The 26,034-nt window shown below is 43.8% G+C and overlaps 1 protein-coding gene across 3 annotated transcripts in view; it reads right to left on the bottom strand.

The window, feature by feature from the left end:
- The window catches only part of GRID1 (glutamate ionotropic receptor delta type subunit 1), a 1,287,113-nt gene that overhangs the window by 104,898 nt on the left and 1,156,181 nt on the right, over positions 1 to 26,034 (bottom strand). For 2 of the 3 annotated variants that reach the window (XM_060241077.1, XM_060241079.1), the window contains exons 9-12: positions 15,929 to 16,030; positions 11,023 to 11,220; positions 7,377 to 7,701; positions 2,117 to 2,255 (exon numbers count right to left, since the gene is read on the bottom strand). In XM_060241077.1, coding sequence (XP_060097060.1) covers positions 2,117 to 2,255; positions 7,377 to 7,701; positions 11,023 to 11,220; positions 15,929 to 16,030 — 764 coding nt within the window. The remainder of the gene's footprint in view (positions 1 to 2,116; positions 2,256 to 7,376; positions 7,702 to 11,022; positions 11,221 to 15,928; positions 16,031 to 26,034) is intronic. The other variant, XM_060241078.1, reaches the window with a different exon arrangement.

Genomic DNA, 26,034 nt, shown 5'->3' with positions numbered 1-26,034 from the left:
GCACAGTCTGGAAAATCTACAACAACTACGGTACATGGCAAACTGGTTGTTGGCTCATGGCGTTCATGATTTTGGGATGAAAGTAGAAAGAAGTACTGTCCTAGAACATCTGAAAAAGGGAAGAGTGTCTGCAAAAAATTCCAGCCGCAGATTACAGGGGCATCCCTGAATCAATTATTCTGTGAGAAACTGAGGAAATCTTTTGTTGTTGTTTCTTTTGAAAGGAAACACTCTGCTCTTTCAAAACGAAAGGGACTGGGCCTTCTGAGAAGTTCTCTACCTAAGAAGAGACTGAAGATTCAATTAATTTTTCTTTCAGTAACATGGAACGAAAACAAGATTTTCTTTTAAAGCTCTTCAAGGTGGTGTCTTCAAATTAAATTGTCTTGCTGTCTCCTTTGTACATTATCACTGACTGTAACGAATCAGCTGGAAGCTGGCTCTTGCCAATTTTGTTGACAGCTGGATGTAATCACACCTCAAGATGAATGGCTGGAGGTTTTAATCATTGGCAGAGAAAAAGGTAAAAAGGCTAAAATGTACTACGAAGGATAAAACTATGGAGTTTATTATAAGGTGGTGTAATTTGTCACCTTGACTTATCATATCCGCCTGCTGTCCAGCCAACCATTGTTGCCATTTGTATATACTAGCTTGCAGGATCTAAGCACCAAGTTTCAGAAGTTAGGTCATTCAGGCCGAGATCAAGCTTCCAAGAATTAGGCAAAGCAGAGCTGGTGGCTTAGTGTCTATCATATGTGTGGCCAGTGCCGAGCTTAAGGTGCATGGTGCCCCAGGCAGGCTTCCTGCTTGACACCCCCCTTGCTGCCACCGCTTCCTGCCCTCCCTCCACTGCGTCACACTCCATCATGCTCATTCCTCATCGAAGCTCACCGTGATGAGGCTGAGCCCTACCAGCTTTGAGGCAGCTGCGTGTTTTTTGAAGCCAGCAAGGGAGGAGGCTTCTCCCCTTTCTTTTCTGGAACTAGAAGTGAGAGGGAGTGAGGGGGAGTGAAGTCTCCTCCAGTGCTGGCTTCAAAAAACCGCCTAGTTTGCCTAGTGGGTGAGCCGGCCCTGTGGGTTGCATCCAGGCCTAGCAGTCTCTCTTGGCTGTTTTTATAGCGCCATAGCTAAGGTGCAGCTAGCTGCTCAGAAGTAATCTTGCCACTACTCATCCTTGTCATCAGCAAACAGGTATTCACTCTGCCTTTTTTGCCTTTAGTTCTGCTCTCAGCCTCTCGCTGTGGTGCTCTAAGGGTGTAGGAGATATTGGTGGCCAGGGAACAGCTAACTGAGGTTCACATGCTGGATCAGGGATTGGAGAGTATTGGTGGCTCTGCACCAACTGTTGTTTGTGAACCCTGAGAAGCCTGCATCTCATTCTCTTGCTGGTCAACTTCTGTTAATTCAAGGCTGACTACATGGAGCTCTTCTTCTCCTGAGGAGTCTTCTTATTCTGAAGACTCCCTTCCTATTGGTGAGCCCTGGCTGACCCATGACATCCCAACACAAGAATACACTCTCTGTGAAGGTTGATTGCTTTCAGTTGTGCAGATTTGTTCAGTTCATTAAATGAAAATACATGTAGAACTGAAGTCATACAAATAAATTCCATGAAAGCTAAGGCCAGATGTTTTATAATATATATTTTGCTTTCTATTACAAGCCAATGTATGATGGATCATATCTTTCTCCAAGGAGGTCAGAACAGTGTACATTGTTCACCAACCCCCATTTAATTTTCAAAATCACCCAGTGAAGTTGTTTAGGCTGAAAGTGAGTGAAGGTCCCAAGGACATCCAATGAGCATCATGACAAAGTGTAGATTTTAACCCTTGTATCTCAGATCTAGTCCTTCCCTTATTATTCCCACATTGTGTCACTAGACTGTATAATGGAGCTCTACACCAGAATAATTATCAACAGTAACAGGTCCTAGCACTCATTGTTTCAATGTGCAACCACAATGTATGGGTGGAGATGTTATGATATCAAGAAGTGGGGAGAGGAATTACATTCCTTCCCACACATCGCCCCGAAGTCTCTGCAAATATACTGGCAGATATTCCATTCATATTTCTTTAAGGTTTTGATGCAGGAAGGAAAACACCCTTACCTTATTGGATTGTCCATCCTGTTTACTGTGAGAAATGCTGCCAGGTTAGCTGTGTAGGATGAACATACGATAAGGGTGAAGAGCCACCAGCTTCCCATCACTATGCGCATTGCCATGGAATTGACCGTAGATTCGCCACCTGAAAAGCAGGCACAAGAAATGAGCTCTTAACAAGCTTGTTGTTAATTGGCTCTTTGCAAATGCTAATATCTCTGGACCATGACTCTGACTTCTTTCCATCATCAACTTGCATCAGTTCATGATCCCACTCCTTTTTTGGACTGAAGTAGGATCATCGGGGCTTTTTTTGTAGCCAGAACTACCTGCCTTGTCCCCCTTCAAAGGTATCCACCATAATGATAACCCTCAAGGCCTTTTTCGTAGCAAGAACTCATTTGCATATTAGGCCACACCCCCTGATGTAGCCAATCCTCCTAGAGCTTACATAACGCTCTGTACAAAGAGCCCTGTAAGCTCTTAGAGCACTGGCTACATCAGGGGTGTGTGGCCTAATATGCAAACGAGTTCTTGCTATGAAAAAGGCCTTGAGGATTATCATTATGGTGGATACCTTTGAAGGGGGACAAGGCAGGTAAGTGCCTGGATATTCGCAAAGGGAAGGGGGGATTACAAACTCCCATGTTCCCAGGGATTCCAGAAACAGAGCTGATCTCCACATGTAGGCAGGTCACAGAATACAGTGGTCCTGGGTTGTTTCTGACTGCAGGTGAGATATTCAGTTGCATAACTGAACATTTTGTTAGGCACCAAACAAAACACCAAAATCTCTTGCAAGTGGACAAGGGTGGAATTCTAGCAGGGGCTCCTTTGCATATTAGGCCACACACCCCTGATGTAGCCAATCCTCCAAGAGCTTACAAAAAAGAGCATTTTTCCAAGGGCGGGGAGATTTTGTTCGTGATTTTTCTTTTTAAACCCTCAGAACTTAATTAGAATTTGCAATGAATGGGGATTGAATATGTGGAACTATTTGCCCTGTACTTTCCTGCCTAATGATTAACTTCAGTGCACTTAAAGAGGACTCAATGGACTGTTTTTCCTGTAAACCTATAAAAAAGTCCAGCCCATGGTTTGATGAACCCTAAAAAGTCAAGGCATTCCATTTGTGCAGTGTGCACTAAGATGAGTGTAGATTTTACCCACAATATGTGCAGAGTCCTCCTGGGAAATCTGACAAATGTTATGGAAACTTATCTGGTTCCCCTCAGATTTCTTCAGATGTTTACCCTGAGGAGGAACCTCCAAAGTTGCTTCAAGTTTCCATTTTGAAGAGATCCAGTGATGTGCAACGTTTGACTAAAAGTTTCCTCTAGTTGTACTGAAATTCTTTTCCTAGTTCAAGAATTATTATTACATTTCATAGGAAATGTAATAACAATAAATAAGTAGAATATATAATAAGAAATAAGTAGAAAACAAAGATAAGAATAAAAAATGAAAATGTTATATTCTGCCTATCAATATATAAACAAATGTAAAGGGAGAAAAGAAGGAATTCAGTATGTTCAAAATACATTAAAAATAAAGAATACTATATGGATACTGTAAGCTCTAGCTTATATATATCTAGATTTAGTCTTTATACCAGTATATACGATAGCAAAAAGTAGCAATTAACATCGGATGTCAACACTTGGGAAATCAATCTGAAATATCAAGCCAAGTATATAAAGGCTCCCAATGTTTTTTGGCTTCCTCCTTAGTCTTGTCACCAAGCAGAGAAGATAAATAATCCATCTTGGCTGTGTCCAGTATTTTCCCAATCCATTCTTGCTTTGTAGGTAGTCCTTGGTGCTTCCATTTTTGCGCAAACAATATTCTCGCTGCTGTGTTAATACGTGCCATCAAATGTTTTGTCTCTTTTGTATAGTCACTGGGATATATATGTATAGCCATTTTCAGACTTTCATGAGGCACCCAAAAGAATTTCAGTACAGTAGTTGTACTGAAATTCTTTTGGGTGCCTCATGAAAGTCTGACAATGATGAGAAGCAACCGTATTATTTTAAATTTTTTGGGGGGGAAACTTTGGCAGCAACTCCATGGACCTGCTGCAATTAAAACTCATTTCCATGTTTTCGGGGAGGGGGGGTTGCCCATAAGAATTCACCTTCAGTGAGAAGTGGCAGCAAATTAAGCCTATAAAGTATGGTGTGATAGAGGAAATCATTTGGATTTCCATAATGGCTGTTGAAAATTATGCAAACTTTGTCAAAATAAACCACAGAAAAGCAAAGTAGTGTCATTAACTGTAATTAATTAGCAGTGTAAAATAATTTACAAGCAATAGAGATGGTGGCATTAATTACTTTTTTTTGGCTGCTTACTTTTTTTATTCTTTGTTTTAAAGTCTTTAGGAGTTTTTTTTTAAAGGATGGTGCCAACTCAATTGTGCTTGTCCTTTAATTTAAAAATCACCTGGGCTACACCGCTGATCTTTGATTATACCACCGGCAGTTGCTCAACGTAAATTGCTTTGTGTTTTATATTTCTGAAAACCCACCAGACGACCATCTCAATGACATAATGGGCAAAGCTTCCCATTAATAGTTTTGCATCTTGCTGTTTTCTCAGAGGGGAAAAAAAAAAGCTTAACAACCTTGCAAGTTGCATCCTACAGAGTGCAATTAGTGAAAAATGGGAGGAAAACATCTTTACTGAGTAATGAACAAGGACCTTCTTCAAAGGACTAACATCCAAAGTACGTTTTCCGGGGGGGGGGGGGCTGAGTGACACCCTGGGCACAATCCAGCCAAAGTTAAGCACTTTTTGATCCCATCTGCCTTAGTCAGAGACAATTAGTAATGGGCTTATTCAGGGCTCTTTTTCTAGCACGAGCTCCTCTGCATATTGGGCCATGCTCCCCTGATGTAGCCAATCCTCTTGAAGCTTACAGTAGGCCATGTACTAACAGCCCTCTAAGCTCTTGGAGAATTGGCTACATCAGGGGGGCATGGCCCAATATGCAGAGGAGCTCCTGCTAGAAAAAAAGCCCTGGGTTGATTCATCCAGTTTTCACATTTATATCCCGCCTTCTTTCCAAGGATCTCAAGTTGTTATATGTGGAGAAGACTAATTCCATTTGACCCCTCACAATAACCCTACAATGTAGGTCAATTTATTAATGGTTTGCCCAGGATTGCTTAGCGAGCTTCATGGCGTAATCTGTACATAGGTCTCCCCAGGGCTCTTTTTGTAGTAGGAATTCCTTTGCATATTAGCTACACCCCCCTCCCGCTATAGCCAATCCACCAAGAGCTTACAGAGCTCTTCTTACAGTACCTACTGTAAGCTCTTGGTGGATTGGCTAAAGGGGGGGGGGGTGTAGCCTAATATGCAAATTAGTTCCTGCTACAAGAAAAGCCCTGGGTCTCCCTAGTCCAAGCTCTGGCTGATACTGGTTCTTACCTGTCCTTCCAAAAACAGTGGGAAAAAAATACTTAGCTTTGGTAGGATGGTTCACTTTATCTTAGGAGAGATTAAGGAGCTGTGGAAAAAGGTCTCTCTAGAGTACCTTGTAAATTATAAGTTACCATAACCGTTTTCCCACACAGCTTACCTTGGAGTGACGTCCCTCTTCACCACGCAGCGTCTGCTTGGATTTCCCACCATCTGCTCCGCAGAAGCAGGAAGTGCTGGGGCTTTTGCATTGCAAATGTAAATCGCTAAAACCCAGTTTACGTTAGCAACGCAAAAGCCTGCTTCTTCCTGCTTCTGTGGAGCAGGTGGTGGGAAATCCGAGAAGACGCTGCGCGGTGAAGAGGGACGTCACTCCGAGGTAAGCTGTGTGGGAAAACGGTACATGTCTGGGGCCAAATTCAGCAGGAAGCCATCACAGTTATGTCCTGCTCGACAACTTCCAATGGCACCTGCCTCTCTTGGAACCCAGGTGCTCAACTACTAGATTCAGTAAGGCAATTTTCCTGCTCTTGGGTGTTTCCTTTATTGTATGATGAAATGCTGGCAATTATACCTTGCAGTGAACACCACTCCTCAGTAAGAGCTGAAAATATGGAATGTGTAAGAGAAGGAGGGGCACAAATTGGGCAGACTAGAAGATCTGCGACAGAGCAACATCCTTCTACCACTGAGTATGACAGTAGGACCTAAACGCCAAGGAAGATTCCCCCTGTTCTTTAAGTTCTGTTTAGAACTGAGTGATAGACACAGCAGAATCACATGACTTACTGCATGTCAGGAAGAAAAATTCTGGCTGAATCTTCTCCCCGAAAAGCAAGGTTTTTTTTCATTCAAGGGAAGCATTCAATGACCTCAACTATACCACGTGTTGCTCCAAATCACATCACTTGGGTCAGAAAGTCACGAGCAACACAGAACAGATTCTGAACCAGATTATTTAGTCCGTAGACTGAACCGTTTCGTTGCTACAGCTTTACTGAACAATGCACACATTGAATTATTTAAGAGCTTTCCGGATTTCAGAAACTTAAACAGAGCTGATAATCCGGGAGGAGGGAGGGGTCAAAGAAGAGCCAGACCTGAAAAATCTCAGATATCAAGCAGGTATAAAGATGGGGATTTAGTTAGCACCCCCCAAACAAACAAACAAACAAACAAACAAACAAACAAACAAACAAACAAACAAACGTACAAGCTTATTTCAATTTCACCTTGCCTGTTTTCTAGCAGCAATTAGTAGAACACTAAAGGCTATACATTATAAATATTACCCAGACTTACAAAATAAAGCCCAATCGTTAAAAAAATAATGTACAACATGTTTAACTCCAGAGCTACCCATATACAAATGATGTACATTGTCCTCCAAACATTAAATAATTTTTGCAGGTATTTGCAAATTCAGCAGAATTTCTCTTGGATTGTAGGTATAGCTCCCATCTACAACATTCTGCATAAGCTTTTCTTGGATAAGGGGAAAAGAAATGCATTTTAGAAATAGCTACTTTGCATTTCAGCATGCAGCATTTCTTTTTTTAAAAATGGGGGGGGGGAGAGAGAAACGCAAAATAAATGAAGCCGAGACACCTTGACAGGCATCCGAGTGTACAGAAACAAGGGCGTGTTTTTATGTGTTGGGAAATGGTGTTCTGTGTCTCCTCAGATGTATTTTTAGCAGTGAAACACACTCTGTAATGTACCCTTCAAACCATTATTTGCTGGAGGTTAATACAAGGCCTAGCCTTTTGTTCCAAGATTGAAAAGCAGTGAATGGCCATCAGCCCCATTTCCATCAGCTAGCAAACGCTGGAGCAAGTACCTTGCTGAACGAAGGCCCCGTATACTATCCAAATGGCGCTGTGAAGTGTCGAGGAAGGGGAGGCACCCGGGTGGGATGAGTTCTGGGCTCTTACTGCCTGGATTCGGTTCAGGACAAAGATCAGGACGCCAACGATGGGGATGGCAGCAGCTATGCAAGCCCACACAGCAAAATCGAAGGGGGCGAAGAGGGAAAAGATGTTGATCTTCTCTTCCGGCTTCTTGATTAGGATTCCTACGGAATAATCCATGTAGCGCTTGCTGAAGTCGACAACGCTCTCCCGTTCTGGTGTTATGGTAATGGCCGAGATTGCCAGATCAGCTCTCTGCAAATTTATTAGAAACAGCGGTAAAAATACTGTTCTGGTCTAACGGAACTCTAGATTCATTTGGAAGATTTTGATTGTAAAGGATAACTAGCAGGGGTGGAATTCTAGGAGGAGCTCCTTTGCATATTAGGCCACACACCCCTGATGTGGCCAATCCTCCAAGAGCTTACGAAAGAGAGCCTTGTAAGTTCTTGGAGGATTGGCTACATCAGGGGTGTGTGGCCTAATATGTAAAGGAGCTCCTGCTAGAATTCGATCTTTGATAACTAGACACCTAAAGATTTTGACCTCAAGAATAACCAAAAACAGGTTGCTAGACTGTAATAGGTCACATCTTATGTGCTTCAAGACTTTATCACTATTCTCTCAACATGGTCGACATATGGGTGTTTCTGGAAAGGGTTGTACATGATCCCCTCTTTACTTAGCTGTACATGATCCCCTCTTTACTTAGCTGTACATGATCCCCTCTTTACTTAGCTGTACATGATCCCCTCTTTACTTAGGGTTACCAAGTCTGGATTGGGAAATTCCTGGAGATCTGGGAGTAGAGCACAGGAAGGGCAGGGTTTGGGGAGGGGCGAGGGGACTTAACAGGTATAATGCCACCAAGTCTACTATCCAACCCAGCCATTCTCTCTGGGGAAATGGCTCTCTGTAGTCTGGAGATCAGTTATAATTCCGGGAGACCTCCAGGCCCTACCAGAAGGCTGGCAACAAAGGCAGCACACACAAAAAAAGGAAACATCAGAAAGAGGGTACGCATGCATACACATTGTAGTTCTTTGAAATGGTGAGAAAAGATTGAAAATATCCCATTAGCAGGGGTGTGCACCAGAAAAAATGGGATTTTTAAAATTCATATACATTGGACTCCCCAAAAATTGAGATTCCTGCAAAAAAGGGGGGAAAAAAGACATTAATTCTAACGCTGGTATGGTATTCAGATTTGGGGTTTTTTTTTAGAAATCTTGAATTGTTTTGGGTCCATTATATTCATTATACTCAATGAGACTATAATAGTCTACAGCAGGGGTGGCCAACAGTAGCTCTCCAGATGTTTTTGTCTACAACTCCCATCAGCCCCAGCCATTGGCCATGCTGGCTGGGGCTGATGGGAGTTGTAGGCAAAAAACATCTGGAGAGCTACCATTGGCCACACCTGGCCTATAGGAAATCTATCTGGGGGTACCCAGGATTTGGGAGGGGGCTTTTTTTTTTGAGGTAGAGGCACCAAAATTCCAGCACAGTTTGTGGCGCCTCTCCTCAAAATACCCCTAAGTTTTAAAAAGATTGGACCAGGAGGTCCAATTCTATGGGTTCCAAAGAAGGTGCCTCCATCTTTCATTGTTTCCAATGGTGTGGGGGGAAAACGGGAGAGGGTGATGTGAAACCAGTGAGTTTCTACAGTAGAAACTGAAAGTGGGAGTAGATTTTCTTCCAAGCCCAGCAGAACCAAAGTGCCCAGTAGAACCAGTGCCACTGTGGCAATGCCTGTTCAACAGATCCAAGCAAGGAGGGTTCAAACACAGCACAGTCAGTATATACACAGTGTGCCCATGAGCTGGCATTGCCACGGTGGCACTGGTTTTGCTGGGCACTTTGTACATGCGCTGGCTACACTGAAAATTTCGCGCTTCTACCTCAAGAAACAATCCTCCAGACCACAGAAAGACTCCCCATTATAGCCTATGGAGATCATTGACTATAATGATCCCCATATGCTATAATGGAGCTGAAGGCATTTAAAGGTGTCACCGTCTCTTTAAATGCATTTGTGAAGCTGCAGCTTCACCTGGAATGGCATTTGAAGGGAGTGCACTCTCTTTACAGGCTGTTTAACTGCAGCTATCCTGTTTTCTTGGATTATCCTGATTTTTAAAAAAATAATAATAATCTGGGATTGGCTATGCTCAATAGCCAAAAATACACACACCCCTCTCTATCCATCTGGGGAAAATAGCTGATAGAGCTGAATGTACACCCCTATAGGATATCTGTCTTCTAAGCATGCATCTTGCTTTAATTTGCATCCTAAACCTTCTCACAGCAGAAACACAAGTTTCCAAGTAGAGTGTGGGAGAGCAAACTATTGGGAAATGACCATCCTGTAGTACATGAACTCTTAGGTTTTCATTCTGTTGCTTTGACAGCACTTGTCCCCTGTCAGAAATGAAATAATATTTCCTGCCAGATACATTCTGGCATCTGTGCTCTTGAGGATTCAGCACTCAAATCTGTTCTGCATCATTTTAGCAGCCTTTCCCTTAATCCAGAAGGCGCAAGAGCCTCTAAATCATATGCAATTCAAACGCTTTGAGATTTGTTGCCCGTTTTCTTTATTTTGAAAGCCTGTTTTCTTTTTCAAAGCAAAAAAAAAAAAGCACACGTTGTCTTAGGAAAACCATTCAGCGGATGATTATGCAACACTATTGCTGCTTTTTAAAAGGTGTGAGAAAGCTGCCTAGTACACTTAGAAATTAAGGTGGAGTGGCTTTTAGTAAGGAACGCTTGAGCAGAAAACATTTCATTAGGTATGTAACACAGGGATTCGTTCCGTGCTACATGCAACGTACATCAGAGTCGATGGGTTTGAATTCGAAGCTGTTCGATACGAAGTATGAATTTAACCTTCGGCACTTTCCTCATTTCTACAATTCGCGTTTTGATTTTAATGAAAAGAGGATCCCAAATTTGGGGTTCTAAGTTAGAGTCAAATAAAACCTTAAGCCGCAACCTCCTTCGGGTCACTCACTGAGGAGAAAAGCAAGCTATAAACAATTTTTTTTTAAAAAAAATGAGACTTATAAGGGGTAGATAATTCAAGATCAGAGGCACGCCGGTGAATATTGATCTACTTAGAAACTTAAGTTCGAGGTCGTTCCTCATTAGGTTAGAGATCGTTCCTCAGAGAGTGGGACTCTCTGCCGGAAGACACCAGGGCGCTGCAGGATCTTTTATAATTCCGCAGGTCCTGCAAAGCAGAGATGTTTCGCCAGGCTTCTGTTTGAGGACAGTGACGGCTGCTGGGCTGGCACCACCTCTCCCCACTCCCTCAACTTAAGGGGGAAACTGCTCCTAATGCCTGGAAAGCAGAATTACAGCACACTATAAAGTATGTTCATTGGGTTGCAACCGTTTGAAATTACCGGTTTTATTGATTTTATGTGTACCTTTTGTTGTACATTGCCTAGAGCGCGGCATTGGCCGGGATGAGGCGATTCAATAATAATAATAATAATAATAATAATAATAATAATAATAATAATAATAATAATAATAATAATAATAAAATTCCACTGTTCCTTCCAGATGTACCTTGTTAATAAGTTCTCCAATCATGCCATTCCAGGAGCTGTTATGGAGCTGTTGTCCGTATTTGCCATCTGGAGATTGATAGATCTCATACTTGAAGCCCAAGTTCTTTGAAAGCGCATCCAGGACATCGATGGAAAAGCCTTTGTAACGCTTGGGTTGCCCGAGAATATTTTCAGCCACCATAACAAAAGGTTCTTCCTGAGAATAAAGCAAGGTTCCAGCTGATGTTTAACAATCAAAACAATTAAACAGCTCTAACACAGTATCAACACCACCGAGAATGGGGATGCTGTCAGGTTTCTGGTGTGGTCATCTTCAGGTAAGAATAACTAGATTTGAGCCCTGTATGCTGAGGTGTTGAGCTCATTTGTTATGAGAGCTGGATCAGACATAAATGAGACCTTGGTGGGCCGGGCCATGTTGGGCCAGGTCACTTGTGTACCTATTTAAGATCAGGTAGCTGAGATATAACATTTTTATAAAGGGCACAAACACAAAGATTAAAAAAAAAAACCTTAAAATAAAACATGCTTAAAAAATGCACGCATTGGCCTTAAAGGTGCTTTCTTTGTATTTCTCCCCTGGGATCCAGATAACTGGGCAAAAGAAGCTCTGGCTCTTTCCTTCCTTCCCCAGGGGACCAGGAGGGGGAGGAGCCTCAGCCAGTAGAAGAAAGAGAATTTTGGCTCAGTAGCTCTGCTGTGCAATTGAGAGAGCCTGGCAAAGCAAGCTCTCCCTCCCACCCTTCTTCCCCAAGGGAGGAGTCTCAGCCAATGGAAAAAAATAGAGGTTTTGCTCTGTAGCTCCTGTGCAATTGAGCAAGCCGGGCAAAGCAAGCTGTGATGCAGAAGGAAGCAAGAGAGAGGGGGAAGGAAGCAGATGACAGCCAGTTGCTCGGGGCCCTGATAGGAGCCCTCCAGGGGCCTGATTCAGCCCCCAGGCCGCATGTTTGACACCCCTGCGAGACCAAGAAGACACACTGAGGTCATTAGAGACCAACAACAACATATCGAGGTCGTAATGTATACACCGAAAATCTTGTTGGTCTATTGAGGTGTGACTGGACTCAAATCTAGCTGTTCTAATGGGGACCCACACAGCTACCCTCTGAAACTAAGAATGAGAAATCTGTTTACCCATCCTTCTATTATTCATAAATTACATCCAACATCTGCAATTTGTTGGTTCCTGAGGCGCTCTCATAGTTAACAAACTATACTTTGGACTTAGTGAAGGAGAAGGTATCCTTGTAGGGTGGTCCTTTCAAAACGACATGCAGTGTGCGCTAGTTTGTTTTGAGGATCACTTCCCTGCTGATTTTACGGCCGTTTGCTTTGGGCAGTCTTTGCAAAATGATGCTGATGTGCTTTTGGGGGCAGAAAGGCTCATCTCCTGGACAAACAGGAATGATGTTCATGAACCACACCAGTCCGAAGGAAGAAAAATAAACCAGTCTGAAGGAAGAAAAACAACAGATGAAGGGCGGGGACTGTACTAGGGATCTCAGAGGAGCACTCTGAATCTCTTTTAACACGGTCTGATACAGGGCTTTTTTTTGGTAGAAAAAGCCCAGCAGGAATTCATTTGCATATTAGGCCACACCCCCTGACACCAAGCCAGCCAGAATTGCGTTCCTGTGTGTTCCTGCTCAAAAAAAGCCCTGATAAAAGGGGAAAGGAAAAGAAACAAAGGAAAAACAAGGAATTTTGGGCGGGGCGGGGTGGTGGTGGGGGTTTGCATTTGTCATACTGCAGACTCCAGTCTCTTTCAACTAAGATTTAGCATTACAAACAAGCAACTGGCATGCCTGTACCATTTTAAGAAGGAAGAAAAACAACATATTGAGGTCAGAATGTTCAGCATAGCAAATAACTTCTAAGTTAGGCATTACTTTTGCAAGTCTATCTGTTGCACAATGCTGCGGTAGACTCGAGGCCTTTCATTTTCACAGTACCTGAGAAACCTACTAGAATGCTGAAGAGAAGGGCGAAACCCCCCAGAAGAGCTCCAGGAAATATTATTACACTGTAAATTGAAAATGTCACTGTAGAGATGGCTGCTTATAGTCCTGTACGCCAGTAGTACACACATAAGGCATATCTACACTATAGAACTAAGCTAATGTGTAATTCTCTCAACCCAGAGATGTGTGGGAAATGTAGTTTTCAGATTAGATATTCGTTTCTGTTAGAGAACTCTAAGCATTGTGACAAAATTATAATTATTTTCAGGCAGGCCTGGCCCTAGGGGACGTGGCGCCCCAGGCAGGCTTAGCATCCACCGCCCCCCTCTGTGGCTCCGCCCTGCAGTGCTACACCCCATCACCAGTATAGCAGTATAGCGAAGAGAAGCAATGGGAAGGAGGCGGGATGGGCGCATGGGAGAAGAGAAGCAACAGGGAGAAGGTGGGGAGGGCGTGAGGGGGAAGAGAAGCGATGGGGAGGAGGCAGGAAGGTCACACGGGGAATGAGAAATGACAGGGAGGAGGTAAGAAGGGTGCACGGGGGGGAGAGAAGTGATGGGGAGGAGGTAGGAAGGGCGTGTGGGGAAGAGAAGCAACTGGGAGGAGGCGAGAAGGGCGAGCTATGGAGGAGGGGAAGGGGCAGGTGGAGGAAGAAGCAAACTAGCCATTCGTCTAGGGCATGGGGAGGGGTGGAGGGTCGAATTCGGCACCCATGCCCTGCTGGCGCCCTAGCCAAATGCCTAGTTTGCTTAGTGGGCAGGCTGGCCCTGTTTTCAGGAAACTCAAGGAAGTTAAATGGGCAAAACATTGTGCTATGTCCCAGCTCTGGAACTGCAGAAGTTCCTTAAGGCTTCAGAAAGCCTTTCAGGACTTCACCCAGCTCTGTCTAAGCAATGATTAGTGTCCTAGACCAAAATCAGAGAAACGCTTCCAATATTAAGCAGATTTGCTTGGCGATTTAATGAAAGACTTTCCCTCCGAGGACATGCTAATTTGAACAGATAAATCAAAAACTCAGAAGAATTTGGCACAGCTTCCCATAACAGTGACACAACTCTCTAATGTAAATCTGTCCTTAGTGCCTGTAAGTGATGCACAAGTGCCTTATTATACTGAGATAAGTGAGGTGAGAAAAGGATTGGCTGTAAACAACGCACATTTTAGAACTGCATGGCTAGCCCACTCCCGTTTTGCAGTTCCACACACCAAACAGCCATCTGCTTCAGTTTAGGCAGTGAGCAAAACGATTTGGGATTGAAGACATTCCTTGGGTCGCCAGGTCCCTTGGACCTGTCAGTGGAGGATGGGGGGGGGGGGGGTGAATTGACTGGGAGAAGGGAGGAATGCTGCAAATAAACGTGAGGTGCCTCCATTACTCGTAAGTGATGTAGGCATTTTGGAGAAGTCGGAGGGGGCAGCATTCTGGTTTTTGAGAAAAAACTCCATGGTCGAATTAGCTTCTACCATAGAGTTTAGCCCCCAAACCAGAACATCGCCTCCCCTCCTGATGTCACTGATGTGTCTACATCACTTCCAGGTCATGTAAACATGCTGTGTTTATTTCCAGCTTATTGCGTTTGAGGGGGTAATTGGGGGGGGGGGGCAGAGTGGAGAGCCTGATACTGGAGGACCCCTGCCCGCAGTTGATCTGGCACCCCTAGATATTCTGTAGTGTATCGGCAGCATATTCCTCAAAGAAGTTCTGGCCCAGCCAAAGAGTTCTGGCCCAACTGGCCTACAGACCCAGTTCTGGGCAGAACAAAGATATGGAAGCACCCTTCCAGAGCGCTTACATATCTAGAATCAGGTCAATAATACAAAAGTACTTTAATTCATCGACATAGGGTAGATTCACAACACCCATTTTTTTTTTACTAACTGGGCATTTCTTTAATCATTCATTGGCACTCAGTCTTGTGAAAGGGTTCAATGTGAAATGACATCGTTTAAAAAAACCCCCAGAAAGCTGTCACTTGCATGCTATGCTAGCAGTTGACGCCTTAATCAAACCATCAAGACCTCTACACAACGCATTGGAATTTTCTTTGCGTAAGTAGCCAAATGTAAAAGAGAACAAAGCTCCTGAAACTTTATAACACAGAATGAGGAATTGTGGTAGGTAAAATCCATTGTGGAGAAAAGTTGTACCTACTAAAATTCTCTCTTCTGTACCAGCTTTTAAAAGTTACAGGGTTCCGGGGCTTCCTTTTCATCTGGTTTCATGGGTATCTGGACACAACTTTCAGAACACCTAGATGTCTGTGAATCTCACAGCTGTTGCGAACACGGGGATAATGGATCTACAAAACTCTATTCTTGCTTTGTCAAGTGACACGTGATGCTACAGGAGACAAGGGGAGAAGCCTTTGGGAGGGGGAGAATAAACACACAAGTAAAAGTGGAGTATATCCGACCACACGGTTCCAAAGGCTGATATCTTCTGAAGAGGGGCCAGCAATAGCCACTGATTATGCTCTCCCACTGCAAAAGCCCCACTTAGCCCCCAAAGCTGTTCCTGAGGGTCTGTTTGGGATTGGATAAACATATAGAGCAGAAGTCCATCAGTGGCTATTAGCCACAGCTTATCGTCGGAACTCTCTGTCTGGGGCAGCAATGCTCTGTATACTTGTTGCTTGGGAGGGGCAACAGTGTGAGGACTTCTAGTGTCCTGGCCCCACTGATGGACCTCCTGATGGCACCTGGTGTTTTTGGCCAGTGTGTGACACAGAGTGTTGGACTGGATGGGTCATTGGCCTGATCCAACATGGTTTCTCTTATGTTCTTATGTTGATCTTCAGGAACAAAACTGGAGGGAAGGGGAGTTAATGGTCTACAGTGAGATGTGAAAGTCTGCTCCACAAAAGACAAGGACAGTTAGAGGCACCCCATCATTGAGCATTGCTTTTGAGCATTTTTGCTTCCTCAACTCAAGCATGGTCATACCAAGACAGTCACCACTTTCAGTGTTAATCCTTGTAAGTCGCTACCCAGGCGTCGTTCCTGCAGGCTGCCGTTCAGTCCCTTCTCGGAGTCCCACGTTGCCAACTGCAATACAGCAAGGGTCAGGGGGAAAGACATTGCTTTACTTTTACCACTTACTGTTTTTACAGCCTACGTCATAAACAGCAAACCCTGATCCTGTGGAAAGAAAAAAGATAGGCCCATGTTTGTGGAAAATACTTCAAACCAGGGGTGGAATTCTAGCAGGGTCTCCTTTGCATATTAGGCCACACCCCCTGATGTAGCCAATCCTCCAAGAGTTTACAAGGCTCTTTTTTGTAAGCTCTTGGAGGATTGGCTACATCAGGGGTGTATGGCCTAATATGCAAAGGAGCTCCTGCTAGAATTCCACCCCTGCTTCTAATGGCTGCCATAATAAGGGGAAAGCACTGAAATAACGTAGAAGCTTGGAGAAAAGAAGACCATGATGTTCAATTACCCCAAAATGTCATTATTATAGATCTTTAAGGGGATAAAAAAAACCCCCACAAGAACCTAGGTCTGTTTGCTCCACCTTCTAGGCTTGTTACCACTATCATTTCAGCAAGTCAATTTGTTGCACACCACTTATGCATGGCTTTAGGCTCAAAGCCTGATCTCTCCCTCTATGATTTCATAATTATCCCCAGTCATCTTAAGGCAGACTTGTTCAACATGGATTAGTGAGAATCTGCAGAATCTGGAGCCCGTTCCTTAAAGTACACCTGACGTGTCACGTTCAAGGCCACGATGGCATGGTGTTACCACATCAAAAGCTATAAGAAGTAAATCCACATGGCGGGAGCTTGATGGAAACTGGAAATCACAACCACCTTCCATCTAGAGAGGAATTACAGAATAGTGAGGGGAAGGGACTGCAAAAAATCACTCTCCAGTTTGCTGCTGCAGAATACAGTTCGCAAGAAAGTCTACAAATGGTCTACAAATGGACAGCAAAGGTACTACCTCCCGTATGCTCAAGATGAGGTAAACACTGAGATGCCACCAGAAGGCCTTGTATCACTCTTAGGGACTATAGCAGGGTTTCCCAGACTTTCCCCCTCCGTGGCCCAGTTCCTTCCACATGGTCCGGGCAGAGGATGCTCAGGGAGCAATACAGAGACTGCGTGCTGACCAGGAGCTTTCCCCGTCCTTCTCTGATGTTTCTGAACATCAGAGAGGGACGGGGGAGGGCTTCTGACCAGCGCACAGTGTCTGTACTGCTCTCTGAGTGCTACAGGTAGCAGCATGGAGGGGCAGGGGCTGGAGTGCGGCATGAAGCACCGAAGATAAATAGAAAGGGGAGGCCGCTGTCGGGCCACCCCTGGTGACCCGATATTAAAACTTCCGTGGCCCGGTACCGGGTCATGACCTTGCAAATGGGAAACACTGGACTATAGCATTAACTCGTGAGCCAGGTCTTGAACGAGTTATAAATTGTTATTCATCAACCTCTAGTCTCATAATTTCCCCCCTCTTTCCCAATATGCACATGGACACCTATGAAGCTGCCTTATATATACCCTTGGTCCATCAAAGTCAGACCAGCAATGACTCTCCAGGGTCTCAGGCTGAGGTCTTTCAAATCACCTCCTACCTGATCCTTTTTAACTGGAGATGCCAGGGATTGGATCTGGGACTTTCTGCATGCCAGCAGATGTTCTGCAAATGAGTCACAGCCACTTCCTATCAGGGCTCTTTTTCTAGCAGGAGCTCCTCTGCATATTAGGCCACACACCCCTGATGTAGCCAATCCTCTTTGAGCTTACAGTAGGCCCTGTCAGAAGAGCCCCGTAAGCTCTTGATGGATTGGCTATATCAGGGGGGCATGGCCTAATATGCAGAGGAGCTCCTGCTAGAAAAAGAGCTCTGCTTCCCATATATGCAAACTGTTGATTATCTATCTATCTATCTATCTATCTATCTATCTGTCTGTCTGTCTGTCTGTCTGTCCGTCCGTCCGTCCATCTTGGTTTTAATGAACTTTCAACTGTGTTTTAGCAGCAGATCTTCCTCAGTCCAACATACATCTTCCAGTGCATTGCTTTAGAATTTTGTTTCCTTGACAAAGTCAATATCTTTGTACATCCAAAACTATTAATTCACTGTTAATAGCTATCCATCCTTCTTCCATTCTCCCTTTTGTTAAGCAAACTGAGGCTGGTGTCACTGGGAGCCATGTTCCCCTTTTATAACCTTCCTGACTAATTTCAGTTTTATCCCATTCATCTTTGGTAGCTGTTCGTTCATTCAATTTTAATACAGTCAGCGACCAGCACAAATCAGAAAAAAAAATTACAAAAGCTAAAAAAAACAAAGCTAAAATACTTCAAAATATTCGAACATCGCATGAGATAACAGTGGGAAGTTATATAAAATAGCAATTAAAATTTGGCTTCAGAACACAATATATCATTGCGAACTTTACATGCAATTAAAAAGACCCTTGCACAAGGACCTATAATCTGTGGGTTCACTCCCATAAGAGACTTCCTAGTGATCTCAAAATTAGAAAGACTGAAATGGCCCTGAAATCGACATTATTATTAATTAACCTTGCCCATATCTCCTGGTAAAATTGGCAAGAGAGGAGAACATGTTCAACAGTTTCGATGGCCCCTGCTCCACAAGGGCAGACCCTCTCATTCTTAGGGATCTTTCTATATCTCCTCTCTAAAACTGCAGAGGGGAGTGCATGCCATCTAGCTAGGGAAAAGGCTCTACAGTGAACAGGAGATTCCAGGGATGAGAGATATGCTGCTGGTGCTGCAATGTATCTAGAATTATCTGGTGCCAGAAAATTTGGCATTTCACTGAGATCTCGTTGCCGTTCAGTATCAAGCACCCTCCGCCTGGTGATGGCTTTTGCCTGGTCTAAACCTATATTTAGGAGCGCGGTAGCTGTGTGAACAGACAATCCGACATAGCAGTTACCAATCCTGTTCCATTTTATTCTGGAATGAGCCATTTTATTTTATTCTTCCTAACTCTTGCATGCGTTTTTCCCAAGCAATGCACATAACTTGACTTGGGGCAGACATAGGAACCGTGGCAAACAGCTGATTTTTTTTTTAAAAAACCATGATTGTCAGCTTCCTTGAACCACAAGAAAAGGCAGCGTATAGGTGTTTTAACAACAAACAAATACATAATTCTCACAACTGTCCCCCCAGAGAAGAAGAAGAAAAGATATTGGATTTATATCCTGCCCTCCACTCTGAAGAGTCTCAGAGCGGCTCACAATCTCCTTTACCTTCCTCCCCCACAACAGACACCCTGTGAGGTGGGTGGGGCTGGAGAGGGCTCTCACAGCAGCTGCCCTTTCAAGGACAACCTCTGCCAGAGCTATGGCTGACCCAAGGCCATTCCAGCAGCTGCAAGAGGAGGAGTGGGGAATCAAACCCGGTTCGCCCAGATAAGAGTCCGCACACTTAACCGCTACACCAAACTGGCTGTAGAAACTGCTGCTCACACTGACATCTTGCCACGAGCAGTGTACAAATGGTTGACCTATGCTCAACAGGTAGAGGCCAACTCTACATTCTGAACTCAACATATACTGAAATTTATCGTATCAGTGGTTGGGTCCAGATTGCCGTTTTATGCCAGCACGGGGACGGGACACAGGTGGACCAAAAAAGAGTGACCAAATGTGTGCAGCTGCCTCCCATCCAGCTCCTACACTCACCCCATCCGAAGGCTGTCCCAGTCGTGCCTCAAAAAGCTACCAGAGGGGGTGAGTGCGGCAGCAGGATGGGAGGCAGCTGCGGGGATTTGGTCACAGCTTTTTGGTCCGCCCGCATCCCATCCCTGTGCTGGTGTAAAATGCCAATCTGGACTCAGCCATTAAGATCCCTGCATACTATAATATGTGAATTGGGGGGAATAATAAGGTTAATAAAAATTAAAGATGGAATCATCATTAGCTAATAATGCTATAGAATTTTTTTTTAATTTGCTAGAGAATTGCTTTTATTAACATAAATTGATTTTTTTTTTGTATTTGAGAACAGGAATTTAACCCCCAAATCTAATGATGATGTGTACTTACTTATCCTCTACCTCTGCACGTATAGACAATTTGGTGTCTATTAATGACCTATCTGAGAAAACTGATGAAGAAGAAGAAGAAGATATTGGATTTATATCCCGCCCTCCACTCCGAAGAGTCTCAGAGCGGCTCACAATCTCATTTACCTTCCTCCCCCACAACAGACACCCTGTGAGGTGGGTGGGGCTGGAGAGGGCTCTCACAGCAGCTGCCCTTTCAAGGACAACCTCTGCCAGAGCTATGGCTGACCCAAGGCCATGCTAGCAGGTGCAAGTGGAGGAGTGGGGAATCAAACCCGGTTCTCCCAGATAAGAGTCCGCACACTTAACCACTACACCAAACTGGCTCTCCATTTCCATGAGTAATGGAAATATATTGTTTATTTGATAGATTGGTCATGTCAAGGTTGTAATGTATATATGGAAAATTAATAAAAATTTATATTCGAGGGGGGAAAAAAAGATCCCCGCATACTCCATCAGCATACACGACTGGGAAGCTAGGAGTCCTTGAGAATAATAGTTGATACAAATGGACAAGTAATCAGAATGGACATGGCTGCTGAGGCAACCTGTGGCAAAGCAGTTCTAACCTTCTGTACCTCCCCCTATGGTGCTAGCAGATAACATAAAAAAATTAAATATATGGAGCAATAATATAATAAATCACTCATACAACATAGCTTGAAACACTGAAGGACGATCCACTCATTGACAGCCATCAACACTGATTCCCCAGATAGACCAATAGTTTATTCCGTAAACTGCTCCCCTGAAGGTCAAAGATGAAAGGCCAGATGGGAGCAATCTTGTTTCAACGACCTTTAGACAATATGGACCAATACACAGGGAGCCCTGTGGGACCCTGGAGGCACTTTGTGCCCCCCCCCCCACCAAGAATGGTACCTTAGCAACAAATGGAAGAGAAATTCTTATTGTCTGCTAAAATCCTACCAGCCCCAAAATGAGGGTATACGCTGCCATATGCTTCATCCCTTTTCTCTCCCATTCCCTCTGGTGTCAGCCACCAATATTCTTAGTTGCAGAGTCTATCTTTAGTGTGTGCTATATTTGTTACACTTCCAAAAAGAATCTGAGCAACAGACTTTCCCTCCTCTGTGCGAGAGAATGAATAACAGGATTTCTTTTAATCCCATTTGGTGCCCTTGTCGCCTCCCTCTCCCGACTCCTAAAGCTGCTGTAATCAAAAAAGTATCCCTTTCTGAGCCACCCAAGGCTGATGAAGATCCATCAATCCGTCAATCCAAAATAATACAGGAATCGGTTAGAGGTTCTACAATATCTATCAAGTATATTCTTATGGAAGAATACGTAGGATACAGCATATCGCAGAGAATTGAATTCAGCTACATTTTATGTCAAGGAGGTTATTATGCTGATAAATCTAAGTGAAATCTAAGTGAAATGTAGGATATTTCACAAGCCATATTTCACAAGCTATCTTCAGGAAGAGGCTGACCCTATTTCACTAGAATGAACTTGATATAATGTCGTTCCTGTAGAAGGGAAGGAAACAGTAGAGAAGTAAATAATCTCATTTCAACAATGAAAGGTATTCAAATAGTCACTCATACAGTCTGTGGAAAGTTGTGTTTCCAGCACTGGAGCGGGGCCTGTATACATTAATAATCATACAGCTAAAGTGGGAAAGGTGTCCCAGTTGAATGAAAGCTGGACTTTCCCATGGAAAGCTATCTGCTTGGTTAATAATAAATATCTCATTTCTGTGACGACAAGCCCGTTCCAATTTCTATAATGGGCAGTAAAAAAGATATGGGTTCATTTTAATATGCTGAATGGGGGGATAGGGAATAAGACCCGTTAATCTTTAGTTAGAAAAAAAAAGGGGGGGAACTGTGGTGAGAGACTTAACAAGAAAGGTTTCTTATAATAGCTCCTTGTAATGCTATCCTGTACAGAGTTACGCCCTTCCAAGTCCCCCAAAGTCTTAGACAGATCCCTCACTAGCAGCTGCACCACCCACAGGCTTCTGCTTTCCCCAGCTCAAGCGATCAATTCCCCAACATTTGCTGCGCGGGTGCATTTTGGTCCTCAGCACCCTCCAATTTCCCTCGCAGTTTCTTGCTCTTTTTTTTTTTTTTTTAAAAAGCAAGAAACCATGAGGGAAATTGGAGGGTTAGGGTTCAGAATGCACCCATGCAGCAACGGGTGGGGAACTGATTACTTGAGCTGGGGAAGAAGCTGAAAGTGAGGCATTGGTCTTTAGAAGAAGATGAAGACGACGAAGAAGAAGACGGCAGTTTTATATCCCGCCCTTCTCTTGGAATCAGAGACTCAGAGCGGCTTACAATTTCCTATATCTTCTCCCTCCACAACAGACACCCTGCGAGGTGGGTGGGGCTGAGAGAGCTCTCACAGCAGCTGCTCTTTCAAGGACAACTCCTGCGATAGCTATGGCTGACCCAAGGCCATTCCAGCAGCTGTAAGTGCAGGAGTGGGGAATCAAACCTGGTACTCCCAGATAAGAGACCGCACACTTAACCACTACACCAAACTGGCTCTCTTAGAAGGGTCTAACTCTGCTTAGGACGGCACTGTTAGATGCTTACTGTGGTTAGAATAGAATACAGATTTCCAGGTAAGGAATGAACACACAATTAAGCCATGGTCTCATGCCTTTAGATGAGTCCTAACATATAATACTCATCTAAAGACATGAGATGAGTACTAACATATAATAAACGAGCCCCATGGTGCAGAGTGGTAAAGCTGCAGTACTGCAGTCGGAGCCCTCTGCTCACGACCTGAGTTCAATCCCAGTGGAAGCTGGTCCAGGTAGCCAGTTACAGGTTGACTCAGCCTTCCATCCTTCCGAGGTCGGTAAAATGAGTACCCAGCTTGCTGGGGGGAAAGTGTAGATGACTGGGGAAGGCAATGGCAAACCACCCCATAAAAAGTCTGCAGTGAATACGTTGCGAAAGCAATGTCACCCCAGAGTCGAAAACGACTGGTGCTTGCGCAGGGGACTACCTTTACCTTTTTAAAATATAATAAAAGTACAACTGAAAAGAATTCTAAATTAATATGCAAAATACTGTATGCCTTTTTGGGGGAACTGTATGTGGACTTCTGGGAATAACAGTGCAATGCAAAGCAGAATTACGCCCGTCTAAAACCGGAGACTCAGAAAGGTGCCGCCGTGCTTAGGAATGCTCTGCAAAAGTCCTCAACTCGCAATGTCACTTTGCGGCGATGCAGCATTATTAGTGGAAATGACAGGGCAGGTTTTATGCATCCTCACCCTCTGTGAAATGTGAGCTTTTAAAATTGTTTTCTAAATATCACATTTGTGCAATTGCGGCCGTACATGCCCCAATATATCTTATGCAGTGACCTAAGAAAAGACAAAGGGCAGCTCCTTGAGACAGGATTGTTTTTGCCAAGATTAGCTGATGTTAACAGAAAAGAGAAGCCAAAATAGCAAGCAGCTTCCATGCACCAGTACAATGGTTCACATTTGCCATAACTGTCTGTCCAAATTCGGGGTGAGTTTAATACCCTGATTGTGCTTGTGTTGGCACGGCGCATTGAGAAGCGGCCGTGCTCTTTTGTCACCAGTACCATGTCCCCAAAGTAAAGCCACTTACCATTTAACGGTTGCATTCTATAAGACAAAAATGGAACCGTTAAAGTCATTCAGAAATCTATGTATTTTGCCAATGGGGTCATTTTCTTCTTCTTCCAAGTCCAGTTGTACATATTGATGTAAAAACAAACAAACCACCATATGAGTTTATTGAAACAACACTGTTGCAGGGAAACATTTTATGTACTCTAGAGCAGGGGTCCCCAACCACCAGACCACGGAGCAGTACCGGTTTGTGGCCTGCTCGCAACCGGGCCACAGAGCGAGAGAGACAGAGGTGCTGCATCACCCCGCCTGTCCAGGACCCCTGGCAGACAAAAGAGGTAGCACACCCTCACTAAGATTATTGGCAGGGGTCTTGAAATGGGAGGGAGAGACACATTGGCCTTCTGCTGCCTGGCCACCTGGTGGGGAGGTGGCAGGAAAACCCCCAGGCTCCCCCCCCCATTTAAAGACCTACATGGGGGCAGGGACGAGGCCTGGGCAGGGGGGAGCCTGGGGTGGCCGACCCCTCCCATACTGGTCCATGGAAAAAAATGTCTTCCATGAAACTGGTCTCTGGTGCCAAAAAGGTTGGGGGCCACTGCTCTAGAGCGATATAAATTTTTATTTTAATATTTATTTTATTTAACTTTATTAAAATTTCAACACAAAACACTGCTGTGGAATTCCTTCTTGGTACCATTGTTACTGAAACACAGGCCACCTCTAAAGAAAGACGAATTATGCTAGATCATGCACATGGAGAAGGAAGGGGATTTTAATGTGAGGACACGTGTGTAGGGACGGTGGAGGGAGGGACGGTGGCTCAGTGGTAGAGCATCTGTTTGGGAAACAGAAGGTCTTAGGTTCAGTCCCTGGCATCTCCAAAAAAGGGTCCAGGCAAATAGGTGTGAAAAAACCTCAGCTTGAGACCCTGGAGAACTGCTGCCAGTCTGAGAAGACAATACTGACTTTGATGGACCAAAGGTCTGATTCAGTATAAGGCAGCTTCATATGTTCATATGTACATGGCAAATTGAAACAGGGATTCAAAAGTTGTGAAAAGCTATCCCACGCATTTCCTTTTCCTAAAACTTTGGAGTATTTTTTTGGGGGAGGGGGATATACTCATTCACACACAGGTATTAGATTCATGCAAAGAGTTGTGGTGTTTCTGGTTCATGCCTTGCTTTATGTTCCATCAGTTGGCTGGTTATTAAATACTGGGTTCAACACAGAGGAGTTCAACCAGGAACATGCTTTATTGGAAACTACTCACTAACGTCAACATGGTGGGTCTGAGACCTCGCTTATATTCATGCAAAAGAAACACACACACCCATTCCCATACCAAATCATGACAGTCGAGTTTTGCGCCAAGACTGCTAACTGGTTGCTGCTTTCAGTTCAAATCAATCAGAGTCTCTAGCTTACCTGTGGCTGCCTGGGCGTGCACGAAAGCTTCCTCGAAACTTTAAATTCAGTACATAACACTGGTAGATATTTCAATAGGTAAATTAGAATTGTCTAAAGAGGCATTTAGAGGATTTTCAGCTAATATCATTGGATTTGTCGTTAAAGGACCACACTCTGGGCATTGTTCGGCTGCTTGAATTGATATTTCCTTTAATTTCAGGAGCTTTGATCTTAGCCATTCGAGTCCTTCTGTTATTCAGTTTCCAGAATAATAATAATAATAATAATAATAATTATTATTATTAATAATGCCTCGGATTCAGTGGGAGCTCATAGGAGCGCAGATCCTGAACCTTTCTGAGAGTTCCACCTCCTCCTTCCCACCTTGTCCATTGATAGTAGGTGCAGCTGCATAACAATCCCTGGATGAGCTCCACCATCTATTTTTTCTACAAAATGACCCATAACAACAACAACAACAACAACAACAACAATAATAATAATAATAATAATAATAATAATAATAATAATAATAATAATAATAATAATAATAATAATAATAATAATAATAATAATAATAATAATAATAGCTAATTAGATTTTCTTCTATAAAATCTTCCAGATGCAAGTTTTTAGTTCCTCCTTGTAAGACTTAGGGGACTTTAGGTACGGTGGAATTGACTATTTTGCCTGAACACTACTTTCTACACTGTAACCTGGTGCTGCTATAGACTGTGTGTAAACGATAAATGTGTAAACTAATAGAAAGCCAGTATGGTGCAATGGCTATAGTGCCAAACTGGGATTTGGGAGATCCAGGTTCAAAGCTCCACTCGACCATGGGAGCCTGCTGGGTGACTATGAGCCGGTCATACATTCTCAGCCTAACCTACCTCACGGGGTTGCTGTGAGGATAAAATGGAGAACAAAAAAAAAAAATATTGGGTCCCCGCTGCGGAGGAAGTTGGGATATAGATGAAGTAAACAAACAAAC

The sequence above is a fragment of the Heteronotia binoei genome, chromosome 6 (assembly GCF_032191835.1).
Source record: "Heteronotia binoei isolate CCM8104 ecotype False Entrance Well chromosome 6, APGP_CSIRO_Hbin_v1, whole genome shotgun sequence".
Classification (NCBI taxonomy): Eukaryota; Metazoa; Chordata; class Lepidosauria; order Squamata; family Gekkonidae; genus Heteronotia; species Heteronotia binoei.
Note: the sequence above shows the minus strand (reverse complement) of the source record. Positions and strands in the feature narration are given on the sequence as shown.